At 47.8% G+C, this 22,185-nt stretch overlaps 2 protein-coding genes across 3 annotated transcripts in view; one reads left to right on the top strand and one right to left on the bottom strand.

The window, feature by feature from the left end:
• Positions 1-1,109: 1,109 nt before the first annotated feature.
• Positions 1,110-17,511, top strand: Hjurp (Holliday junction recognition protein). 2 transcript variants are annotated; one of them, XM_074072041.1, is made up of 9 exons: positions 1,110-1,408; positions 1,676-1,742; positions 4,602-4,657; positions 5,422-5,521; positions 7,856-7,920; positions 9,122-9,214; positions 10,320-10,398; positions 12,535-14,089; positions 16,658-17,511. In XM_074072041.1, the coding sequence occupies exons 1-8, from the start codon at positions 1,313-1,315 to the stop codon at positions 14,064-14,066; spliced, it is 2,088 nt and encodes a 695-aa protein (XP_073928142.1). In that variant the 5' UTR covers positions 1,110-1,312; the 3' UTR covers positions 14,067-14,089; positions 16,658-17,511. The 2 variants fall into 2 exon arrangements, with proteins under 2 accessions (XP_073928142.1, XP_073928143.1); XM_074072042.1 differs by having other exon boundaries at positions 1,111-1,408; positions 5,422-5,479.
• A 2,763-nt stretch (positions 17,512-20,274) lies between these two features.
• Positions 20,275-22,185, bottom strand: part of Mroh2a (maestro heat like repeat family member 2A) — a 42,095-nt gene continuing 40,184 nt past the window's right edge. The window contains 4 exon segments of the mRNA XM_020178784.2: positions 20,275-20,396; positions 20,868-20,933; positions 21,185-21,287; positions 21,882-22,013. Of these exon segments, the coding sequence (XP_020034373.2) occupies positions 20,275-20,396; positions 20,868-20,933; positions 21,185-21,287; positions 21,882-22,013 (423 nt within the window).

The following is a 22,185-nucleotide window of genomic DNA, read 5'->3' as shown; positions in this document are numbered from 1 at the left end:
ATATGGGGAAGGAGACCTTTTTTGGTTTTCAGTGGTATTGGATTATTAACACTGCACACTAAGCCAGGGTTTACTATATGTCCATCAGCATTGGCACCTGACGCCAGTGTCAAGCGATCTTTAAAAGCCTTACATTCTTTGGCCTACTTTGCATTTTTTATGATGTAAGTATAGTCAGGCATCTTTCTCCAAAGCAACCCACTTTCAACAAGTCAAAATCTTGTCTGGAATGCAACCATCTTCATTGAATTAATTGTCTTTAGCTCATCTGAGAATATGCTGATGCTGATTCTCAGATTATTTCAAATTTTTAAGTTGGTAATGCCTCATAAAGCTCTGAAACCAGCCTATACTAGCTTTGAACTCCTTTCTGTCTTCCTCCTCAAGTGCTGTTCAGGAGGCTTAGCGCCTCCTCCTAACGTGTCTTCTAACCAAATAGTCAACGCTTTTTTTTGTCTTTGAAAGTGTTTTATCACGAATTAATGATACCATCTTTGCTGTTTCTAGTGCTGCACTGAAGATGGATCTTACTTCACGCTCTTTGTCTCCAATAGTGTGGATGCTTGATTCATTTGTCCCATGCCAAAGACATGCCGTCACCCTCCAACAAATCTAAATTTTTCACTTTATCACTTAAATCAAGCACATTCTGCGCCCTTTTTGGCTTTGGAGAATTACCATACCTTTTACCTTGTCGTTAGGGAGGCATACTTTCATAATATTAAGGGCAGATCACACAACGATTTAAACACAACTGTTGATAACGTGGGACTGAGAGCTTCTCATCAACTGAGATGTAATATTCCCACGGGAATTTAAATTTTTTGACATTATTTTTAATTTAAAACTTATTATTATCATTATTATTTGACCACGCTTAGTCAAAACCACCGTAATAAATCCATCAGTAAGTCGGGCTTGCTGTATTCCACAAGATTGCCGCAGGGAGACATGGATAAAGCGCAAAAGTCCGTCCCTCCCTCGGCATCCACCGACTGCAGCCGACTCCACCCGATGGTAGCCGAATGCAGCGAAATACAGCCAACTGCAGGCGAACACAGCCGAATGTAGCCGAATGCAGCCGAATCCAGACTCCGACCCGCCCTTCTTTCCGCCAGATGTGCTTCCTGTGGCGAGGCCGAAAACTCGGGCCATAACATGTTTGAAAGGCCCAATCAACGCCTGTCCTCTCGGCGTCAGCCAATGGGAACCCGAGAGGCGAGCAGAGAGGGCGGGGCGGCGTTTTTGAGCTGCGCTCACGGACCCGCGGCCCGGGTTCCTTGTGGAGTACTGGCTGTGACTGTTACGCGCTATGGAGGACAAGGGCTTGAAGGAGGACGAGCTGCTGCGGAAGCTGAAGAACAGCCGCAGCCGCTTTCAGATCCGCATGCAGCAGCTGATAGAGAAGGTGGGCCTGGCCGGCCGGCTGGAGGGCGGTCTGGGTCTGGGCGGCCGGGACGGGGTGGGGCGGAAAGAGGGTCGGGGCTTGGATGCAGCGAGCTTGCCGCCGGGGCTGGAGGCTTGGTGAGCAGCGTGGGAGGCCTGGCTTGGGTGCAGAGTGGGCGCGAGGAGGGTGTTGGGGTGCCCTGGACATGCTCGCGCGCAGGCGCCTCCTCTGCCCTGCTCCTGCTCCCGGGACCCTGGAACCTTATCAGGCGCTTTTTCTGCCCCGCAGTACAACCAGCCCTTCGAGGATGACCCGCTGGTGCAGATGGCCACGCTGACCTATGAGACGCCCCAGGGTAGGAGTCATTCTCAACCTGAGTACTTACTGTTAACAGTGTAAATAGATTGGCGTGACCTAGAATTTGACATGCTATCTTCTCTCTCTTAGCAAAGTAAAACTTGTTCACCTGATTGGAACTGAAACATCACCTGTTTCCTTGAACCTCTGAGTTACTTATTTCCAACAGAGTTACTTGCCTAAATAGAATTTCTGAAGACACATAGATGCATCCTGGTTTTTAAAAATGCCCCTGAGCCTGACAACATGGCTCACACCTGTAATCCTGGCTACTTGGGATGCTGAGACTGGGAAGATCAAAGTTCCAGGTCAGCCCAGGCAAACAGTTCTTGAGACTCCATCTCAACCAACACCTGGGCGGGGCACAGTAGCGTGCACCTGTCATCCCAAGCTATACAGGGGGATCAAGGTTCTGGGCAGCCGGGCAAAAAGTTTGTGAGACCCCCATCTCAACAGGAAAAACAGCTAGGTGTGGTGGCATGCATCTGTCAACCCAGTGATAGTGGGAAACATAAGACAGGAGGCTCACGGTCCAGACCGACATAGGCAAAAAGCCAGACCCTTTCTCCAAAATAACAAGAGCAAAAAGGGCTGGAGATGGAGCTCATGCTGTAGAGTGCCTGCTTCACAATGGTGAGGCCCTAAGTTCAAACCTCAGTACCACCACATAAAGGGGACGGACGACTGTGGAGTGGCTGTAGTGATAGAGCACATGCCTATCAAGTGTGAAGCCCTGAGTTCAACCTCTAGCTCCCCCCACAACCCCCCCCCCAAAAAAAATGCTTGCCACCTTGGGGTCATTGCTTTGTGAGACTGTGTCTAGGTCTCTTCATGAGTAACATGGGGGAGATGATGACCATAATATCTGGATATGGTAGCAATCTTGCTTGTGCAGCTCTTGGGACAGCGTTTGGCACTGGTAAACACAGTGGATGTTCTTGGACCAGCAACCGTCTTCTTTGAGGCTCTTAAGTATTATACCAGGATGTACACGAGAGGCTGTTTTGTTTAATGGCTAAGTCACAGGCTGCCTGAAATCTCATGGATTCTCTGATAAGTAGCTGGAGAAAGTTTGCACTGGATGAGCCCAGTTCCACCCATATGGCCTTATTACCAACACTTCCTTACTAATGAAAGCAAATTTCAGATCATATTCTGCCTCACATTAGACAGGCACAAAAAGTTCATAAAACCCACTTCTTAGGCTGGTAGTAGAGTCCCTGCCTAACAAGAATGAGGCTCTGAGTTCAAACCCCAGTACCACAAAACAAAGACCTATTTCTTGATTGAATGAAATCTTCACTCTCTTTTTGACTGATCCAGCCACACTTGGTGAAAATTTTGCATGGGCAGAAACTGAAAGAGTACCACAACAGGTTTCTTTTATTCTCTGGCCTGGGACAGAACACAAGGTGATATACAAGGAATTGTTTCCATAGGTGCTGTCTTCACTGTTCTTATGGCCTGTTCATATAAAGACAGGCAGTGTCTGAAATGTGTTGGACAATCCACGTTCTTAGATGCCATCAGTTTTGCCAGTGAAGACTCTTGAGAGCAGTCAAAGGTTAGCATGTAGCAGAGCACCTGGAGAACTGACTGATAGACATGCAAGGGGGACCACCAGCTGCTTTGCTCCATGCTGAATCAATAGGTCTGCATCCTAACAAACTTGTAGCTCATGTTCATGGCACAGGTCCCTTGTCCTATTGCTTATCCTGAGAGACTCATGGCCTTTTAGATGGTGGTGGCCCTCCTTGTGTAACAGTGTGAACTCCCAATCTGAGGCAACACCATAGAAGGTAGAGCAGAAGTAGCTACAGTGATTGTGATGAAGACAGGGAAGAATGGTTGTTTGCACGTATTGACAACTTCCTGCATGCTCTACACGTTTCATTGTATGGATACTCAACCCTGCAAGATAGGCACTCTTAGAATGACCGCAGTTAAGCATGTATAGAGCACAGAGAGGTTAAGTAACTTGCCCCATGTCAATTGGTGCGAGTGGCAAAGCCTTGATTTGACTCTGAGCCCATGTGCTCAAGCATTACTGTTTTGGAAAGGCTTCGTGGCACAGAGTCACACCATGGCTCCAGCACATGAGCCGGTCATTTGAACTTCCCTTTCCCTTCATGTGCCTATCAGTACAATGAACATGGTAAGCCCGTCCCCTGGGGTGTTAGGAACTATCCGAGTTACGTGGAGGTGGGTTGTGGTGAGTACTTAAGGACCCGTACTTTGCAAAGTGCTTAGAACCTGGAGCGTGGTAAGTGCCTTGTAAATTTTTTCACTTTAATTATCCTTAACAACCATCCCAAGCCTCAAAACCCAACCATCCTTTCTTATTGATTGTGTCTCTCCAGGAGATTTAGTGGGGAGACTGAGTATATTACCCAGGTTCTGTCAGCTAGTAAGTGGCAGGGGAGGGTGCACTTGAACTCCAGAACTCAGTGTTTGCCCTGTGCTTGGGCTTGCTTGTCTACTACGTGGATTGCCTTCAGAAAAATACTTAGTCCCAAGATGGGTGTGAGATTGCCCTCCATAAGTACACGTTTTAAGGGCAGTTCCAGATGTGTATATTCCTCTTTTAACTTTTCAGATTAATGGTATAATTTGATGAACTGCTGCCTACTAGGCAGAAGAGATTGCCATTAGTGATACATTTGTGTAACCTTGATTTTTAAAAGTCTACTTCACAAAGGTGAGCAACAACAGACTATTAGAAATGGGGACTGCTATTAATATATCAGAAATGGGACTGCTTTTTGTATCTGTCACTTTGGCTTTCTGTGAATGCAAATCAAGCAGAAATTGAGTGTTCTGTATTACTTACGTTGTCATTTTTGTTTCTTTTCTTAAGGACTGAGAATTTGGGGAGGAAAACTAATAAAAGAAAGAAGGAAAGGACAAATCCAGGTATTTATTTTATCACCTAATGCATTGCTCTGGAGGAGATAGGTGTGAATGGATACTGGTATGGTGAGCCCTGCTGCCAGCCTGCACTGTGAGCTAGCTACTGTGTTTCTGTCGTAGACTGTGGGCTCTGGCTACTGGCTCACACTTGTAGAGGCTGGGCCAGCTGGATGACCTGGAGGCCATGCACCAGCCCAGCTGGGAGTGTTTTTCCCATTCCTCTGGCAAAGAGAAATATCTATTTTTCCTCTCCTGTAAGGGGGAGGGGGAGTGCAAGATCACTCACTTTTCTTTCAGCCTTTCCCTACCTTTCAAGAACAGGTTGCACTCCCCCCAGGTCTTCCCAGGACTTCGCAGCTGCTGAGTTTGATCAGTTTCCTGGATGGTGTCCATACCGTTTGCCTTCCTCCTGTGAGGCTCCATATAGTAACCTTTTGCCCTAGTAGCTTTTACAAAGTAGTCTAGTTTTCTGTGAATCACCGATTCATGGTTCTTCCTCATGGTTATAGGTCAAGGAACCTGTTCTCAAGAATGAGAACATCAAGGTTAAGTTTACACAGCATTAGTAGCAGTCATGAAATCAAATCTTGATTGTTTTAGCCGAGGTTAGAAATATATAGAACTACCTAAAATTAGCCTGACACCTGTCATCTCAAGCTATGCTGGAGACTGAGAGCAGGGTTGCAGGTTTGTTATTTTATAGTGGCTTATTTTTAAATGTGCTGCTATTCAAACAAGCTTGTCTTTATTGATTCTTCCACCTTGAGGACCCCCTTGTGAATGAGGTGGACAGGACAGATGGCCCCGTGCAAGCTGAAGCCAAAGGTAATGAGCATTCGTTGCACTGCATACAAGTCCTGGGAACGGGTGAGTGTCACCTGATTAGAAAAAGAGGCCAAGAGGAACTGGGCCACGCAAGTCACCGTTACAAGTTTAAAGATGAAATTCCTTGTTGTTAAGGTCTTTGTTTTTTCTGAGGGATATTTTAAAAAGACATCTTAAGTTGCCCTCTTATGCCCTCCTTATCTCTCAGGAAGGTAGGGTACCTTGTCTTGCCCACAGTTACATCCGTACTGTCTGACATGGTTAGCACTCAGATAATTCTTGATAAATGAACACACTTCCTCAATTTAAAAACGTTTAACATTATGCTCAGCACAGCTCATGCCTGCAAATTCCAGCACTCAGGAGGCTGAGTCAGGAGGATTGCAAGTTTGAGACCAACCTGGGCTGCATAGTGAGACCCTGTCTCAGAAAGCCAAAAAAAAGTCAAGGTTTGATGAGGCATAAGATTTGTCCCTCAGGACTGTGTTGTGAAGGTCCACTTATAGAAAGCTGTCCTGCCTCTGCGGTCACCTTCTTCCCTCTCCCTCGCCTCCTTTCCCTTCCCCTTAGGCCACCTCTCTGCCCTTCTTTCCTTCTACCTTCAGCCTTCCCTCTACCCAGGAGGGACCCTTCGGTGTTTAAACATGCTTGGATGTCACCTTGAACACATACAACACACCCTATGAATCCCCCCTGCCTCCCTGCTGGTCCCTCTCTGCCTCCCTCTCCATTCACTCCCTTTGCATCCGAATTGCAGGAAGGTGCCTGTGTTTGCTGCATCAAGTTCTTGCTGCTCTGCTGCTGCTCATCCAGTCCATTCTGGCTTTGGGCTGTCTTAAAGCCTAACTGGGCGAGGTTTCTGGTAGACCAGTTGTTGAATATTGTGGTCTCCCTTGGTTTTTATTTCCTGCCCTCTTGTCAGCATGCAAAGACTCTGAAGGTCTGCTTTGCCTCCGCACACTCTGCTCTTCCAGTTCCCAGTTCCCTCCTGCCTCTCCTTCCTTCTCAGCCCGGGCTGTCAGCCTACCTCCTGGTCAGTTTTGGACATTGGTCCAAGCCTGTCTTTGGCTTTCACTCTTGGGGCCCCCTGGCTTCACCACTTCCTGCTGTCTGCCTCCAGCACAGACCTTTTAGGGGTCATGCTTTATTGCCTAGCTTTCTGCTTAAACACTTTACGTCCACACTTGGCATATCTATAGGAAAGAAAACCAGCAGATCTGCTCTTCCTCCTAGGTCCCACCACAGGGGAGGAGGGCCCTTCCACCGTCTTCCCTCTGAATGAGCCAGAATTCAGAGTCCTTTTCTCAGCTTCTCCCTCATTCTTCACATGCAAGGCATTGCTGACCTATGCCTTTGCCTCATGTTCTCCCTCAGTCCCCACACTACCCCTTCCCCTAGGTACCCCTCAGTGCTAGCTCCTGTCCCCATGTGGCTTCCGTCTACTCCATGGACACACGTGGGAATCTGGTCAGGCTGCTTCTGTTTGAAGTATGCACTGGCTTCCCGTTGTTCTTGGGTAAAAGCCACGACCACAAGCACGGTCTGAAATTCTGCCTGATTTGACCATGCCGTGTCAAATTGCTGCCCGGGGGGCTTCCCTGGCCCCCACGTCAGAACAGACCCCCACTTTTCTCTAAGCCCTTTATGCCTGGGACTTCTCATTTGTAACTTTAAACACCCATTCCTAGTACAAACACTGACCTTCCTGCGGCCTCTGCCCCTCCTCCCAGTCCTTCCCTTGCCTCCAATGCACAGTTCAGTAATACACATTGAGTCACTGAAGGGAAAATTGGTCTTTCAAAGTAGAATTAGGAAGAAAACCTCAATGAAGATATTTACTTGTGGATGTCATTTGTTACTCGTATTAATTCAAATCCTAACTCCATAAGTCCTTAGATCCATGAATTTCCCAGACTGCCAAAAACAACTGAAGATAGTTATTTAAGAGCTGTCACTAACCACTGTGATTATTTACATTGATTGAAAGTTCAGTTACATTTAAAGTTCAGTTCCTCTGCCTGACTGGCCACAGTCTACCTATTAGCAGCCTCACGTGGCTCATGACTGACTGCTTCTGGGAACTCTATCACCCAGGATTGTGCTGGGTGAGCATCTCAGCGTCTGGGATCAGGGGTTACTGAAAGAGCAGCCAGGGGTAAAAAATCAGCTGCTCCTTTTTGCTATGATTGAGTCATGCTCCCGTTCTGGGGTCCTCATCATGATCAGTGATGGTATCCCTTTATTCGAGAGGATCACTCTTGAAGCAACAGGGATTTTTACTGTGGAACATACTCAAGTGATACAAAAACTGTCCTTGAGATGTGGTGTGCAAACTTCCCTAAGTATTCTGCTTGACATTTCCTTTTTTACTTTCAGATTCAGAAAGCAGTGATGCCAAAGCACCGTTAGACCAGGAGGATCCATTTGCTTGTGCCTTAATGGTAAGACATGCCATCTGGTAATGCATGGAGAGCACCAGTGCTTCCGGTCCACAGCCTCAGCCCCCAGACACTGTGCAGTCTGGGGCAAAGTTCCCTGCATCTTTCTGGAAGTCCTCTTGTTCCTGCTACTCTTGGGTCTTTGAACCCCTCTTTCAGGTCCCCTAAGACATAAATCATTCCTTCTCGGCTAACATTTGGCCGCCAGTTCTAACCTCAGGTCCAGCCTGAGGTTACTGAACACTGCTGTAAGTTACTGGGGGCGGATTTTCACTCTGGCTGGAACTGTCACTGCTGTGAATCACAGCATGCTATTTGCCTTAACTGACCAAACATTGTGAATTGGGTTCCAAGTCAGCCTTGCCTGCAGACAGTGTCATAGGGGACATAGGTCCAGGTCAGCCCTTGACAACCCATCAGGTCATGAGGTCACATGATCAGGTAGCTGTCACTAAGCTAAACAGTAAGTATTGTTTCTGTGTCTGTTTTGCCTGAGTGTCCCAAGGGTCACAGAAGTACCTTACACGGCCTGATTCTCACCTTCCCTGCTGATTGGGTCTTTCCTGGCCCCAGGTCATGAGCTGTTAGATGCTAGGATAACTGGTACCTGGTTTTCCTCCAAAATACCTTCTGAAGTGTTCTGTAAGATTTTGACAGCAAGGAAGAAGTGAGGGGTGTCTCTCTTGTTGGCTAGCACCAAGTTGCAGGCCTATCCCCCACTATCAGTGGGTTGACCCCATCTGATCTTGAAGCCCCAACTCGCAGGTGTAGAGCATGGAAACTGGAACCCTCTTACCAGTGTCTGGCGGGCAGGGCTGGGAGAGCCAACCCCTCCTGGCCTTGAGTGGGAGCGCTCGGATCAAATAACAGTTGGGGTTGTTACTAATAGTTGACTCCTGAACTCTCCCATGAATGTTTAAATCTTCTTAGTTTTTTTCTGTTCTAGTAATGTTGTCATAAGGGCCTCCAGTCCTGTATGGTTTTGGTCCTTAGCCCTGGGGAGTTCCCTCAGTCAGATGCTAGGGCAGGAGATGTTCACAGTGGCTGCACTGCTTTGTACTGTCATCAAGCATAAAGTGAAAAGTGACTTGGAATAACTGCATTTAAATATTTATGCATTAACGAGCCTCCAGTTTGTTCCAGAACTCCCAAGATGGGCTGTACCCCGCAGCTGTCAGGAGTATTGACTTCTCTTTTTGATCAGCCTGCAGTGCCTTGGAGCCCTTTGAAAGATGAGCTAAGAAGGAAATACTTGACCCAGGTGGATCTACTGCTACAGGATGCATCAGTGTTTGAGGTACCTGCTTCTTCTCATTTCTCTTTAGAATTAGGTCAGAAAGAATGAGGTCCAGTGTAATCTTGCTTTTGAGGGCTTTCTACAGAGCCTGTGCTCTGTAATTTTTTCCATACCATTTTATTCACACGCTGTCAGACTTCTCTTCTTGAGTAAACATTCCAGGAGCCCTAGTGAGGGTGTGCTCCACTGTCCTGCAGTAGCTCACAGATCTAGGGGTTCATGCTGGGACTCTGTGAGGGCAGCTTCAGCTTTGGGCAGGGGGTTTTAAGCTGCACAATTCAGGAAGCAGTGGCTCCCACCTGCCCTGGTGTGACCAGCAGCAAGGTGAGGACTCCACCCCGTCCTACCTAGTTTGAGATGATATTAGATGAGGCAGAATGGGGGCTGCTGAGGTGGTCCTAGAGGCACCACCCTCCCGGGTCCTTCTTCTAATGTGGGGCCCTCTGGTCCCCTGCCAATGCTGTGGAAAAAGCAAAGCCAACAGGTGGAGGATATGTGAGATGCCATGTCTGTAGTTTCCCTAGTCTTTAAGCATCTTTCATAAACTGGGAAGCAGACATTGCGGTTCTTCTCCCAATAAAAGTCACAGATTTGTAGGGGAGTTTTTCTTCGCTGATCAGTGAGAAGCCTGTCTGTGGAGACTGGGATTAGCAGATGTACTAGAAATGGCTGTCCTTCACCTTAGCACAGCAGGTGGTGTCCTCAGTTGCTGTGCTGATCAGAGGAAGGGCTTGAGATGAGTCATTTTTATCCAGTCATTGTGTACCATCCATTTGGCCCTAGGTGTTCTAACTGTCCCACTGTAATGGTGGAGGAAGAAAAGCTACTAGCCTCCTGGGGAGGGAGTTACTGGCAGATGAGGATGCCCATGGCCAGACACTCCTTCCCTCCATGGCTCAAAGCTCAGCCAGCCACTGTCAGTGCCCTCACGCACTTGGCAGTGCTGTCATGCTAAGATGCACAGTTCTGTTGAAAAGGGAACAGCTCCTGACACCATTTTTGGGGACACTGTATTGTCTAGGGAGAGTTGAGCTCTGTGTACCCTGGGTCTTGACATCCAACAGCTCTCTTGTAATCATTGACTACACGTAACCTTTGATTCCAGGATGCAGATAAGGGAAGTGGAAAAGACACAGCCATGACCCTGGTCCCCTCCTTGGCCTCACCCGCTGTGCCTGCCCCTGGTAAGTGTGATGCAGAAACTTACAATGAACTGTGTGTTTCTCTTTCACTATAGTTGGAGCTGCAGGGCTCAAGAAATACAGCTCGACCCAGCTCAGCACCACTGACATTGGGCCTTCTGTTTGCCTGTGTTCCCTTTGTCAGTGTTTCATCCATGTGAATTCTTAGAGACAATTGGCGCTCCTGAAAACTGAGATCTTGTCAGATGAGCTTGTTTTCCGCTACAGTTGTGGCCTGCTACTCGCCCTTCATCCCCACTCCCTAGGTGGCACTGTTTACTTTGGTGGGACCACAGTTTGAACTCAGGGTTTCGTGCTTGGCAAAGCAGGTGCTCTATCACTAGAGCCACACTTCCAGTCCTTTTTTTCCTCTGGTTATTTTGGAGATGGGGTCTTGCATACTGTTTGCCTGGGCTGGCCTTGAACCGTGGTCCCCCAATCTCAGCCTCCCAAATAACTAGGAATATAAACTAGGATGTGTCAAACATCTTTGAGTCTCCAGAAGCAAAGAAGTACAATGAGCATCCTCATAACATCAGTTAGCATTTTGTCGTAGTGGCTTCATTGACCCTCCCCAGTGCACATGTGCACACACACAGTATATCTTTATTCACTTCATGTATGATCATCCCTGAATGCTTCCTAAGGACAGGGTGAGTCTCCATGGCTATGATAAACTTAGCATGTGCCAAAAACTTGACACAATGCATTTTCAACCCGTGGAGTCAACAACGAATGTCCTTTGTGGCCATTTTGTCTGCTTTCACACCCATTGCATTTAGTTTTGCCTTCTGTGTGGAGTAGCTCCTTGATGCTCCTCAGCGTTATCTTTCAGAGCATCACTGGTCCAGGCCAGTACTTTTGCCAAATGGCCCTCAGTTTAGGCTTGTCTGGTTGTTTCCTCACAGTTCATGGTAAACATTTTTGGAAATAGTGCTACCTGTGTGACGTCGTGTCCTCTCAGGACATGATGTCGGCCTTTCCTGTTGGTGACTGCTACGTCTGGTCTTTCAGTCAAGTAGAACCCACCCCACTTCTTGTAGTGGGGCCTTTTTCCTCAGAGTCCCCTGTGGGTGGTCCTTTGAGATCACCTGGCAGCCTTTTTCCTAAGGACCTTTCACACGGTGGTTTTAGCATCTGGTGACAATGACTGAGCTGGTAGTTGTAGCCACACCTTTCTGGCTGTGCCATTCCCCCTGCCTGCCTTCTTTAAGCGCCATTCTCCACAGGACATCTGCTACCACTGCCACTACCACCCCCATCCAGTTGATTTTGTTTTGTTTTTCCTTTGTCTCCCCCATATGCTGTTTTTTGGTTTTTTCTATCTTAGAATTAGTAAGAACCCGTGGGGCTTAGGCTCATCTGTTATAATCCATTGTCAGTATTCAACATGCTGCTCAGTTGGTTCCACATTTAGCCTGGATGAGTCCCCTTTCAGGCTGGCTTGTGTCCTCTGACATGTCCCCTTCTGTTTGATCCTGACCCTGATTCCACATTTGCTTTTCTGTGCTGGTTGTCACCATCCCCGATCACATGTGCTTATCCGGTCACTTTTCCTGTAAAAAAATGGCTACAGGCTGGTGGCACCTGTGACCATTCTTCAGCATTTCCAGCCAGTTCTTTTGATCCTTTGATGATGTCCCCTTCAAGGAGCACAGGCAGAGGGTTGGGTTCAAAGTTATTTGGAGTTTTTCTTCTCTTCTGGTTATCAGTTTGATACACAGGTTCTTTTTTTTCCTGTTCTCATTCAGTTATAGGGTTTTTCTGATTCTCATTGGTTGGATTTTACCTTTTAAAATACATAAAAACATCATGTGATACATTGAAGCTGCACAAAGAAAGAGGCATATTCAGGAGTCTTATTCCTTCTCTGTAGGTAGGCACTGGCAGGATTTTTGGATTCCTGATTAGCGTTTGAAAAGGCAGCAGTCCAAAGGGGAAGAAGACTCCTTTTAGGAAGTTGGAATGGGAAGTAGAAATCTAATTTTGATAGCTAAAAAGAAACCTCTGAAGAGTCTATTCCTAAAATTTATAGGGTTTTTGTTTTTTTGTTTTTTTACTGTTTAAAACCGTGGTCCATGCCTTGTGTACGTGGATGGTTTGAGTGGTGACACACCTTGACTTTGTGTTCTCTCCCAGGACACTGTGGGAATATATCTACAATGAACCCTGGTGATCCTGCAAAGCCAGTGTCCTCCCCCAGAGAATGGGACCCCTCAAGCCCTTGTCCTACAAGCATGGCCGTAGCCTCTGGAAATGACAGCCTCTCACTACTGGAAACCAGCAGCAATAGCTGCTTAAGCAGCCAGACTCTTGAAGCCAGTGACATTTGCAATGTGACCATCAGTGACTTGTATGCAGGCATGCTGCATTCGATGAGTCGGCTGCTGAGCATGAAGCCATCAAGCATCATCTCCACCAAGACCTTTATTGTCCAGAATTGGAACCCCAGGAGGAGGCTCCTGCACAGGGGCAAGGTGTGCCTCAATGAGACCTACTGCCAACGGGCCAGGCGCTCCCAGAGGAGCTCCAAGGAGAGGGCCGTGCCATGCCCAAAGCCCAGGGAAAAGTCAGGTACGCTAAGAGACTGCAGGAACTTGCTACATGTTACTCGCCACAGGACAGGTTTAAAACTGGAAAAGGCTTTCCTTGAGGGAAACAAACCCCAAATCCAGAAGTTAGATCCATCTTGCAAGATGCTTCAAATGACACCCCAGAAGCGTTCTTCATTGACTTATTTAAACTTCAACTCAGTGCACCGTTTTGATCAGGAAAATAGGCTGATGGCGTTAAAATGGTTAATTTCACCTGTAAAAATGTTTTCTAAACCAAGAATGCTTCAGGGCCCTGCAGAGAATCGATACAAGGAGATTGAAAGCAAATTTGACAAACTTCATCAGGAATGTTGTCCATATCCCAGACAACAACAGCCTCACCTGACTTGCCCCCCAAATTCCTGGGCCATGGATGTGTACAGAGGTGGTTCTCTGAGCCCAGGTAGCCCCCAGGGCTTAGAAACCTACAGGTTGAGTTTACCATTCAGCTGCTCAAAAGCAAAGAGTTTAAGTGAAGCTTTTGAAAACCTGGGCAAAAGGTCTGTGGAAGAAGGTAGCTTTCTCCCAAAGAGTGGTCTCTCTCCATTAATCTCAAAGGGCCTCCCCTCACAGAGCCCAGGCCACTCCCAACAGACCTTCAGAAAGACAGTACCGCCCAGAAAAGCTATTTCAGTACCACGGACAGGACCTCTAGGTGATGAGAGGAATCGCTATGATAAAATTGAAGAAGAGTTTGACAGGCTTCATCAAAAGTGTTGCCAGACATCACCCCGGCAGCCAAAGGTGCCCTTACAAGTTGGGGTGTCTCCGGGTAAAGCCAGTGCAGAAGTTCAGTGCCAAGCAAGAGACTCATTAGGAAACTTCAGACTAGACTCTTGCTCCCAGAGTTTCCAAAAGTTGAAACCATCACCCCAGGGGTACACAGGAAGTCCCCGGGGCTTGCCTACAAGTGAGGCGCCCCTGTCTGCATGCACTGCTTGGGCTAGCACCACAAGGGACCCTCAGGTCCCTGCAAAGAGACGAAGGTTGTCATACCCCCAAGTGTGTGAACGCCATGCTGATTCTCAGGATTCTTCCGGCAGCAGAGACAAAACCGTCCCCAGGCCAGGAGAGTAGATGAACCTCTCATGGCCTGACTGGTAAGAGAAGGGTGCTGTGTTTCCATGGGGTGTGGTGTTGCATGTGCTGCTGTTGGGGCTGAGCAGGGATGGAATCCAGGGCTTCCCGCATATAAGGCACATACTCCTACTGAACCACAACCCTGTGCTACTTTTAACCAAACCCAGCAGGACTCTTAGGTAAGTTAACTTTCCAACATTCTCTCAAATTCCTTTCCTTCCTCTAAAGTCAGCGTTTAAATCATAAGCATATTGTACATAGATGCATCGAGATGGAGCTGAAAATGTTCTTAAAAGGGAAATTTTTACTATTTTCTATTGCATTTAGAGTTTTCCTAAGAATTGTCACGACTATCATTTTTGTCAATATGTTTTCCCACCTCTTTATTTTATACCGTCATAAAGTGAAACTGATATGAAGATATGGACTTTCTGTCTACTTCCTGATTCCTAGTGGGCCCAGTGCAAGGGCAGGTCTGGGGAGAACAGTCAGCATAGACTTCACATCTCTGACCCTTGGCCCTGCTCTGCCTGTAATCAGGCATAAAATTTGTGTGCCAGCTATCTCCTGCAGATTACTTCAGTTCTGTGCCCATGTGTGCCATCTTACTTTCTCCGGAGATAGGATAGACAGAGGGGGAGGGGAGAACAGACCAGTGTGAGTTGTCATCCTTTTCCTTTAAATGGCAGATCAGCCTGTCTCTTCACTAACTGCAGTCATGTATCTCCTGCAGATGGATGTGGCTGGGCATTGTGGATTTTGTTTGCGGTTTGGGCGGGTGAAGCAGTGACCCTGGCCTCCTATCACTCTTAGCCTATCCAGGTGGACAGCCCTCCATTGCATGGACCCCATCTGCCACAAATGCCCCGTTTTCTGGTTTTTCTGCCTCTGTCAGGTCTGGATCCCTTCCCAGCAGCTTGCTCCTGCTCAGCTGTATCCAGCTGGTGCTGAGGGTGAACACCAGTCACCTCCCTTGTGGCTCCTCCACCAACCATCATTCCTGTCACTGGGTACCTGTGGCCTCCCCTGGAACCCCAGCCAGGCTCTGCCATTCCCGCAGCCTCCACCCCAGTCCTCTTCAGGGCATTCTTACTGGTGTCTTCTACCTCTTCAGTTACTGCTTTGTCCCTAAGCTGTCTTCCACCAGTCCTTTCCCTTCAGTCTTCCTTGGTCCCTGTATGGATGAGGGCTTCCTCCTAGGCACATCATACTGTAGGAGGAGATACAGTGTTTACTATTTTCACGTATAAAATTCTATGTTTGCTAACCGGAAGCAGTGCAAACAGGCCTGTGTCATCCTTTGTCTTCCTGGTTGTGGACTAGCATCAGTACCCAGGTGTAAAGACCCTCCTAGTGATCGGGACTACAGGTGAGAATAGCAGGGCAGACAAGACCTGCAGAGTAAACCCGGTCCCAGGACACCGTGGAACGGGGTTCTCCACATGCCCAGTATGGTAGCTGTCCCTGACAAGGCATGTCCACTCTGCCTCCCAGGTCACTCTGCCATCCTGGGTGACCAGCTACAGCTCAGCGAGTCCCAAGAGGGTGAGTTCTTTGAGATCCGGAACCCTCCTCCTGGCAGAGGCTTCATGGAGGTGACCTTGAGAGTGGAGCTCATGCATTCCAGTTACTTCAGACTAACCTGAGATCTCTGGAAGGGGAGCAGTTCACTCAGGATAGCCCAGAGCTGTCCCTAAGGTCTCCTACCCACTCACATTCACAAGTCCCCTGCTCCTCTGCCCCTGCCAGTCTTGACCTTAACTTTTTCTCAAGTAGTCCCCTCTTCCATCTGTTTTTTTTTAAACCATCCTCCTGCTCCCTGGATTCTCTTGTGCCACCCCAGAGCACAGCACCATCTCCTGGCTTCCTGTCTGGGCCTCAGCTTCTGCCCTCCCATGTGAGGTCCTGCCATCTTGGTACCTGTGACCTTGGCTTTACAGAGAATGGCACCAAGTTACATAGCATAGGCAGGTATTGCAACACCTGGGAGTAGGGAACAGTGCAGAGTACTCTGCCATGGTGCCCAGTGGGGCCCTCAAGATGCCCCTAGACTTTGGTGCAAGTCATTGTGGTAGTTGCCAGGTACCTTCCCCAATTCTCTCTCAAACCACAGTGTAAAGCTTTACCTGTGTTCTATATTTTCCTTCTTTCCCTACTTAAGCTATGAGTTTCTGGAGGAGGCAATCAAATCTCCATACGCCAGGACTGCATGAGGAATGTGTGCCAGGCCATGTGAGCCTTTTACACACTTTTCTCCATCCCCACGAGAATCCTTTGGTTACATAGGTTCTGCTTGTCCTTATTAGTAAAGAAACAAAGCCTAAGACTGATAACTCCCAAACTCATTCAGGTCTTGTAGGCTGGGTCAGGATTTGAGTCTGTGGACTTGCCCACCATGGTGCCTAGCCTGACGAGGGCCCTGGTGCTGTTTTGTTTAAGCATTCCTTAGGTTCTTTAACATGATGGCATTTCTCCTAGTGGACACAGTACTTACATGCATGCAGTGGAACATAAAACAGTTAAGCTTTTGGTGTTTGGCATTGGAGGTCTGGTGTAATTTGACTAAAATCATTGTCTTTTCCTTCTAGGGGAAAGAAGAACATCTTTCAAGTTGGAAGAGAAAAATAATTTTTATTAGAAAAGTCAAAGCTAAAAATTCGATAGCCAGGTTACTTCGGATTCTTGTCCCTCTTGCTGTCTGGTTTTAGTCAGGCTCTCGGTCTCCTTTTGTTGCCCAAGCTGGCCTCAGACTCATGATCCTCCTGCCTCCACCTCCCATGTAACTGGGACTTACAGGCATGTGTCCCCATGACTGGCTGCTCTTTTGTTTTGTTTTGTTTTTTTAGCCAAGAACCTTGAACCTTACATGTGACAACTTGGTTGACTTATCTGCCCTTTTGCAAATTCAGGGAAATCAAAGGTTCCTGGTGTAGAAATTATGTAACTGAAGTTTTTAATGTTGCCTCTTACAGGTTTGTTTTTCTCAAGTTTTCTTTTTCTAGTTTAGACATGTCCAGAGTTCTCCCCTGGATTTCTTGTTTTGTTAAAACAACATTTAAGCCCTGAACCGATCCTTGAAGGAAGTACAGCTGCTCAGTCTTTTAAATTCAGACCCGTGGACTTAGCAACCTCCACGTCAGGAGATGGCACACTGAAGCATGATATAAAGTGATTCTTAACATCTTGCTGTTTTGAGATGAAAACCTGTTGCATTTAAACAGTTCCCAACCTAGTCTCAAAGCACTTGCAGCCACACAGCACTCATGATGCCTCATTGTTTCTATGGAGACTGTCTGTGGCTGGCTAATGGGGACTTTTTAATGAAATATTTCAGATATACAGAGTTCAGTAGCAAAATGCATGAACCAGCTGTCTAGAGTAGTAGCTGATGATCTGTTGCCATCTGTGTTATGAATTCTTTTCAATAAAAGGTTAGAGACAAGATTGAATTGCACGCTTTTCCTTCCTGCCCCCTTCCCTTAGCAGTCACTCTCCTGGTGTTGCCCTTTCTCCTTTCCACTCCTGGCTTTAGAACTGGGCCACATTAATAGCATGGGTAAGTCAGCTTACTTACACTGGGTAGTTTAAACAATACAGATTGATTTTCTCAGTCTGGAAGGCCTGAGGGTCTGAAATCAGAGTGCAAACATAGTCAGGTTCTGGAGATGGCTCCCTTCCTGGCCTGTACTCAGCTGCCTCCTCACTGGCCTCACATTATAGGAGAAGATATCTCTGGTGCCTCCTATAAGGACACTAATCCCATAGTGGGGACCTCATCTAAATCTCTTCACCTCCCAAAGCCTCTACCTCCAAATACCATCATACTGGCCTTAGGGCTTCAGCATCTGGATCTGAGGAACACAAGTCAGTCCCACACTGAGTCAGCAAGGCAAGGCCTGCACTGCTTGTGCTGAGTGCCTGGCCAAGAACCTTGAACCTTACAGGAGGCTTATGTTTCTCTCAGAGAAACATCCACTGACAATGGATGCTGGCTTAGGTCCAGCCAAGGCAGGAGGGGCCTGCTACTTCCTAAGAACACAACCCATCCTTACAGGACTGCTTGGTCCATGCCTCCCCCTCAGACCCCACAGACTGCTGAGGTCTCCCTGACCAGGCCAGGCTGAGCTGCCAGGGAAGTTGGGAGATGATGGTTTTGATGTTTACCATCTAATGAAGGAAGGAGAGACAGGGCTTGGGCAGTGGTCATAGCCAATTGGTAGGATCTGCCATTAACTGTAATACGGTCTCTGTTTTAACTCACACAAGTCATTTAGTACTGTCTATATTGAGTCCTCAAAAGGTTCATGTGTTGGAAGAGTGGTCCCTGGGATGGCAGTATGGGAGGGAGTACAGAATCCTGAAAAGGCAGCAGCTAATAGGAGGTTCTTATCCTGACTGGGGACTCTGCCCTCAGAGGAACTGAATTTTTTATAGGACCCTGTTTAGGAAAGTGTTAGCCTGGCTCCATCCAGCTCTCTCTAGCTTCCCATTTTCAAGATGTGCCAATTCCTCCCATGTGTTCCCACCATCTACCATGAGGTCCTCACCAAGTCAGGCTGATGCCTGCACCATGCCCTTGAGTTTCCAGAATTGTGAACTAAACAACCTCTTCATGAAGTACCTAGCCCCTAAGTACTTTTGTGTTGACACAAAGCTGATACAGTGGGTGTCTCTTGTTTTAAGAGTTGCCTAACTAGTTTGTTACATTGTCCAGGATGTCAGTGAACAGGGCCTGTGATCCTTGTGCAGGACTGTAAACCTGTTGTGGCGCACACCTAAAGGCCAACTGTTAGTCACAGAAGGGTATGTCTTCAGTGTCCTAAATTGCCTTCCCAAGAGCTACCTGGTGTGCACTTTGTCCAGCAATATAAGAGGTACCATTTATGAATATTGTTGCTGCCTGTGGCTGCTGACAACCTTTGAAATCAGTGTCTCCATGGTGACCATGAAGTATGACATTATTCTTTTCCCTTTCTTCCCCCCCCTTCTTTCTCCCCTTCCCTTTCTCTCCCTTTCTTCCCTCCCCCTCCTCCTCTCTCCCTCTCTCCCTCCAGTGCTAAGAATCAAACCTAGGGCCTCAAACATGCAAGGCAATCATTCTACCATTGAGCTCCATCCTAGCCACTTGCTCTCTTGATGACTTAAGGTTAAGCATGTCATCCTGGGGGTCCTAGCTTTGCCAGCATCCTCTCAGAACGCTCTTCTATTTGTTTCTTTTTTTTAAAAGAAAACCTAACCTACCCTCCAGATCATAAGCAGAATGTTGTCTTCAATTCTGCTGTTCACATTTCAGTCTGCAAACCCTTGGGAAATGTTCTGCACCGGCACAAGGGGTGCCTTGGCCGCAGAGATGTGCACATGTGGCCCCAGGCTTTGATAGCAGCAGCAGCAACTTCATCATGGGTTGTTTGTCACATGGGAGCTGCAAAACAGCTGGAAACTCACCATTCTAAAGAGGACTTTAGCAAGGCTCACTCTGGGCTGTCCAGCATCCTGTTGAAGGGACCCGTGTGGTGCTGCCTTCAGCACCTGCAGTGGGAATGGGTTGGAAGTCCCTCTTGCCTGACCATTCTGTGATGGACTGCTCCCCTTCCCTTGCTGCCCTCCACGTTTCTTGGACATGGAGCTAATTTCTCCTTTTCACTCCCAGTCAAATTCTGTTCCAGACCCCACTGTGCTCCTAAACATGCTTTGATAATCCTAGGTCTCCATGGGAAGGTGAGGGTAGACCTGGTATAAATGTTACTTCCTCCATGAGTCTCCCCTGGGTGTTGTCAGCTGGAGATCCATCTGCCTTTTCCTCTATGAATGAGATCCCTGTGGGGGGCTGAAGCTGAACCGTAGATTGTTGCCTGGCACACTGCCTGGTCATGGGCACACTTCAGCATGTGTGGGACAGCCATACATGCAAAAACACAAAGGGAGGCCAGTCCTGTGGGCTGAGGGGCTGTCCCAACACACTCCAGGGAAAAGCAAGAATAAAGTGAGGGCTGTGAGGGCTGAAGTTGCCCTATGCCTCTTTAGCTTGGTTCTGAGATGTCCCCTTGTAGTCAGCAGCCTGCACTCCAAATAGCAATGGAGGTTTATTTCCCAAAGGATGCTCATTCTTTTATAGGAAGCATTTTCCTTCAAATGAAAATTGGTTCACATTGCTATGGATGGATTTCTCACTCTTAGTAGACAGCTCCCATCTTACACTGGACACTTAGGATACTCCTGTGAGTGCAGCCAAGGACCAGGGCTGACTGCAGCTGTCCAGGACTTTGAGGGTCTCCAAGGCAGCCCTCCTGACCCCAGCATCTGAGTCCAGCTGCAGCTCCTGGAGAGCTGAGGGCACAGAAAGGAAGGAACAACCTCCCGGTCAGGACCTCACACCCTCTATATGAGTAGCATGTGCTTGCGTGCTGACTACTGCCCAAGGCAGACTGACAGCAGCAGAGGCACCCTCAGAACCTCCTGGGAGTGAAACCAGAAAATGACAGGTGGAGCTGAGAGTCCCACACCCACTACTGGCCTCTCGGGGCTTCAGTCATCACTAGTGTGGGTATAAGGTCACCCCTAGAACCTGACTGCAGAATTGGAGCAGAAGCAGCCCAAGAGCATCTGTGAATGGAGGAACAGCAAAGGGGACAAGATGGACCCCTCCTGTCAAATAGTTGTCATTCCTGAAAGTCCTCCCTCTTCCCCAAATGAATTCACAACCCAGGGTCAGGGTTCTGTCCTTCAGAATGGTCTCTCCCAAGCTCCCTGAGGGAGTCTCAGTGAGTCAGGGACTCAGCACAACTGAACACCACTTACAGTTCCGCAATGTCGGGCGGTCCAGCATGTTCAGATAGTGGGCAGACATCTGCTGCATAATGATTCCTAAAGCCATAGCCAGAGACATGCTCCTTAAACAGATGGGAGGTCAGCAGACAGACCATTCTGCCCCTCCCTGCAAAAGGTTTGGTTTTATTAAGGAGGATGTCAGTTAAGGATTTGGAGTAGTCAAAGTTGCCAAGGGAAACCTCCTTCAAGGTCAGGCAGGCATGAAACCTGTCCCCCTCCCCGTCCAAACCTGCGGTTGACCAGATGTCCGAGGGCCACCCTGAATCAGAAGACATTTATCTACTCACCTGCTAAGTTGCAGGCAGCAATTCTGATCCGTGACAAATTATTTTTAACATAAGTCATTGTTTCTAGCAGGAAACTGTAGAGAACAGCAGGCTTTTTCTGAGTCTGCAAAATATAAGTGACACACACAGCTTTTGAGGATGCAATCCTGGAGATGGGCAGCTCATACAGCATCCTCATCTGTCTGATGTACCAGTGTCTTTGCACCTAGGAGAGGTACAAGGGCCCAACCCAGCATCACACAGCAGATTAGTAACTGTAAGTTAAGGACCTTTGCCCCCCTCTCTCACTCTTATCTGATTCTAGAGGGGCCATTACATTTGTCCCGAACCTGTGCTGCCCAAAACAGTAGCCACTGACCACGTGTGGCTCCTGAGTATTGGAAAGTGGCTGGCCTGGATTAAGTGTCAAATAGCAAAGACATGTAAAATATCACAATAATATTTTTTATCTTGAGTGCATGTTGAAGTGATCGTGATTTGGGTATATGGAGTTAAATAAATTATCTCTTGTCTCTTTTTACTTTTCTGCTATCTAAAAACCTTAAAATAGGTATGTGGTTTGCATTTCCTTCTGTTGGCTATTTCGCGTCTAGAAGGTGAGTGCAGGGTCTCAAGAAAAAAGGGAACCATCACAACTCTAAGCATCAAGCCAGCATGTGGCTGCCTGGGACAACTGGCTCCCCATTGGCTTCCTCACCAGGATGGAGCACATGGTAGTCTGGAAGGTGGTCATCTCGTCACTGGTGCTGGTGTTGTTCTGCCCTGAGAGGTTCTCCAAGGACTTCCAGCCCCAGAAGTGTACACACTGAAACATGGTAGCCACACAGGCCTAGAAGGACACAGGACAGCAGGATAGGTGTCAGTGGACTTGGCACTCCACAGAAGGAATGGGGCTGGCATGAAGCTAGAGGGCAGCCCCAGAAAAGCTTCCAGAGCCAAAGAAGAATGGGACTGGAGACTCCCGGAGCCCATTTGGGGCCAGAGTCCCCTGATGGCTTCAC

This window comes from Castor canadensis, chromosome 4 (assembly GCF_047511655.1).
Source record: "Castor canadensis chromosome 4, mCasCan1.hap1v2, whole genome shotgun sequence".
NCBI lineage: Eukaryota > Metazoa > Chordata > Mammalia > Rodentia > Castoridae > Castor > Castor canadensis.
This window is presented reverse-complemented; position numbering and strand designations above follow the sequence as displayed.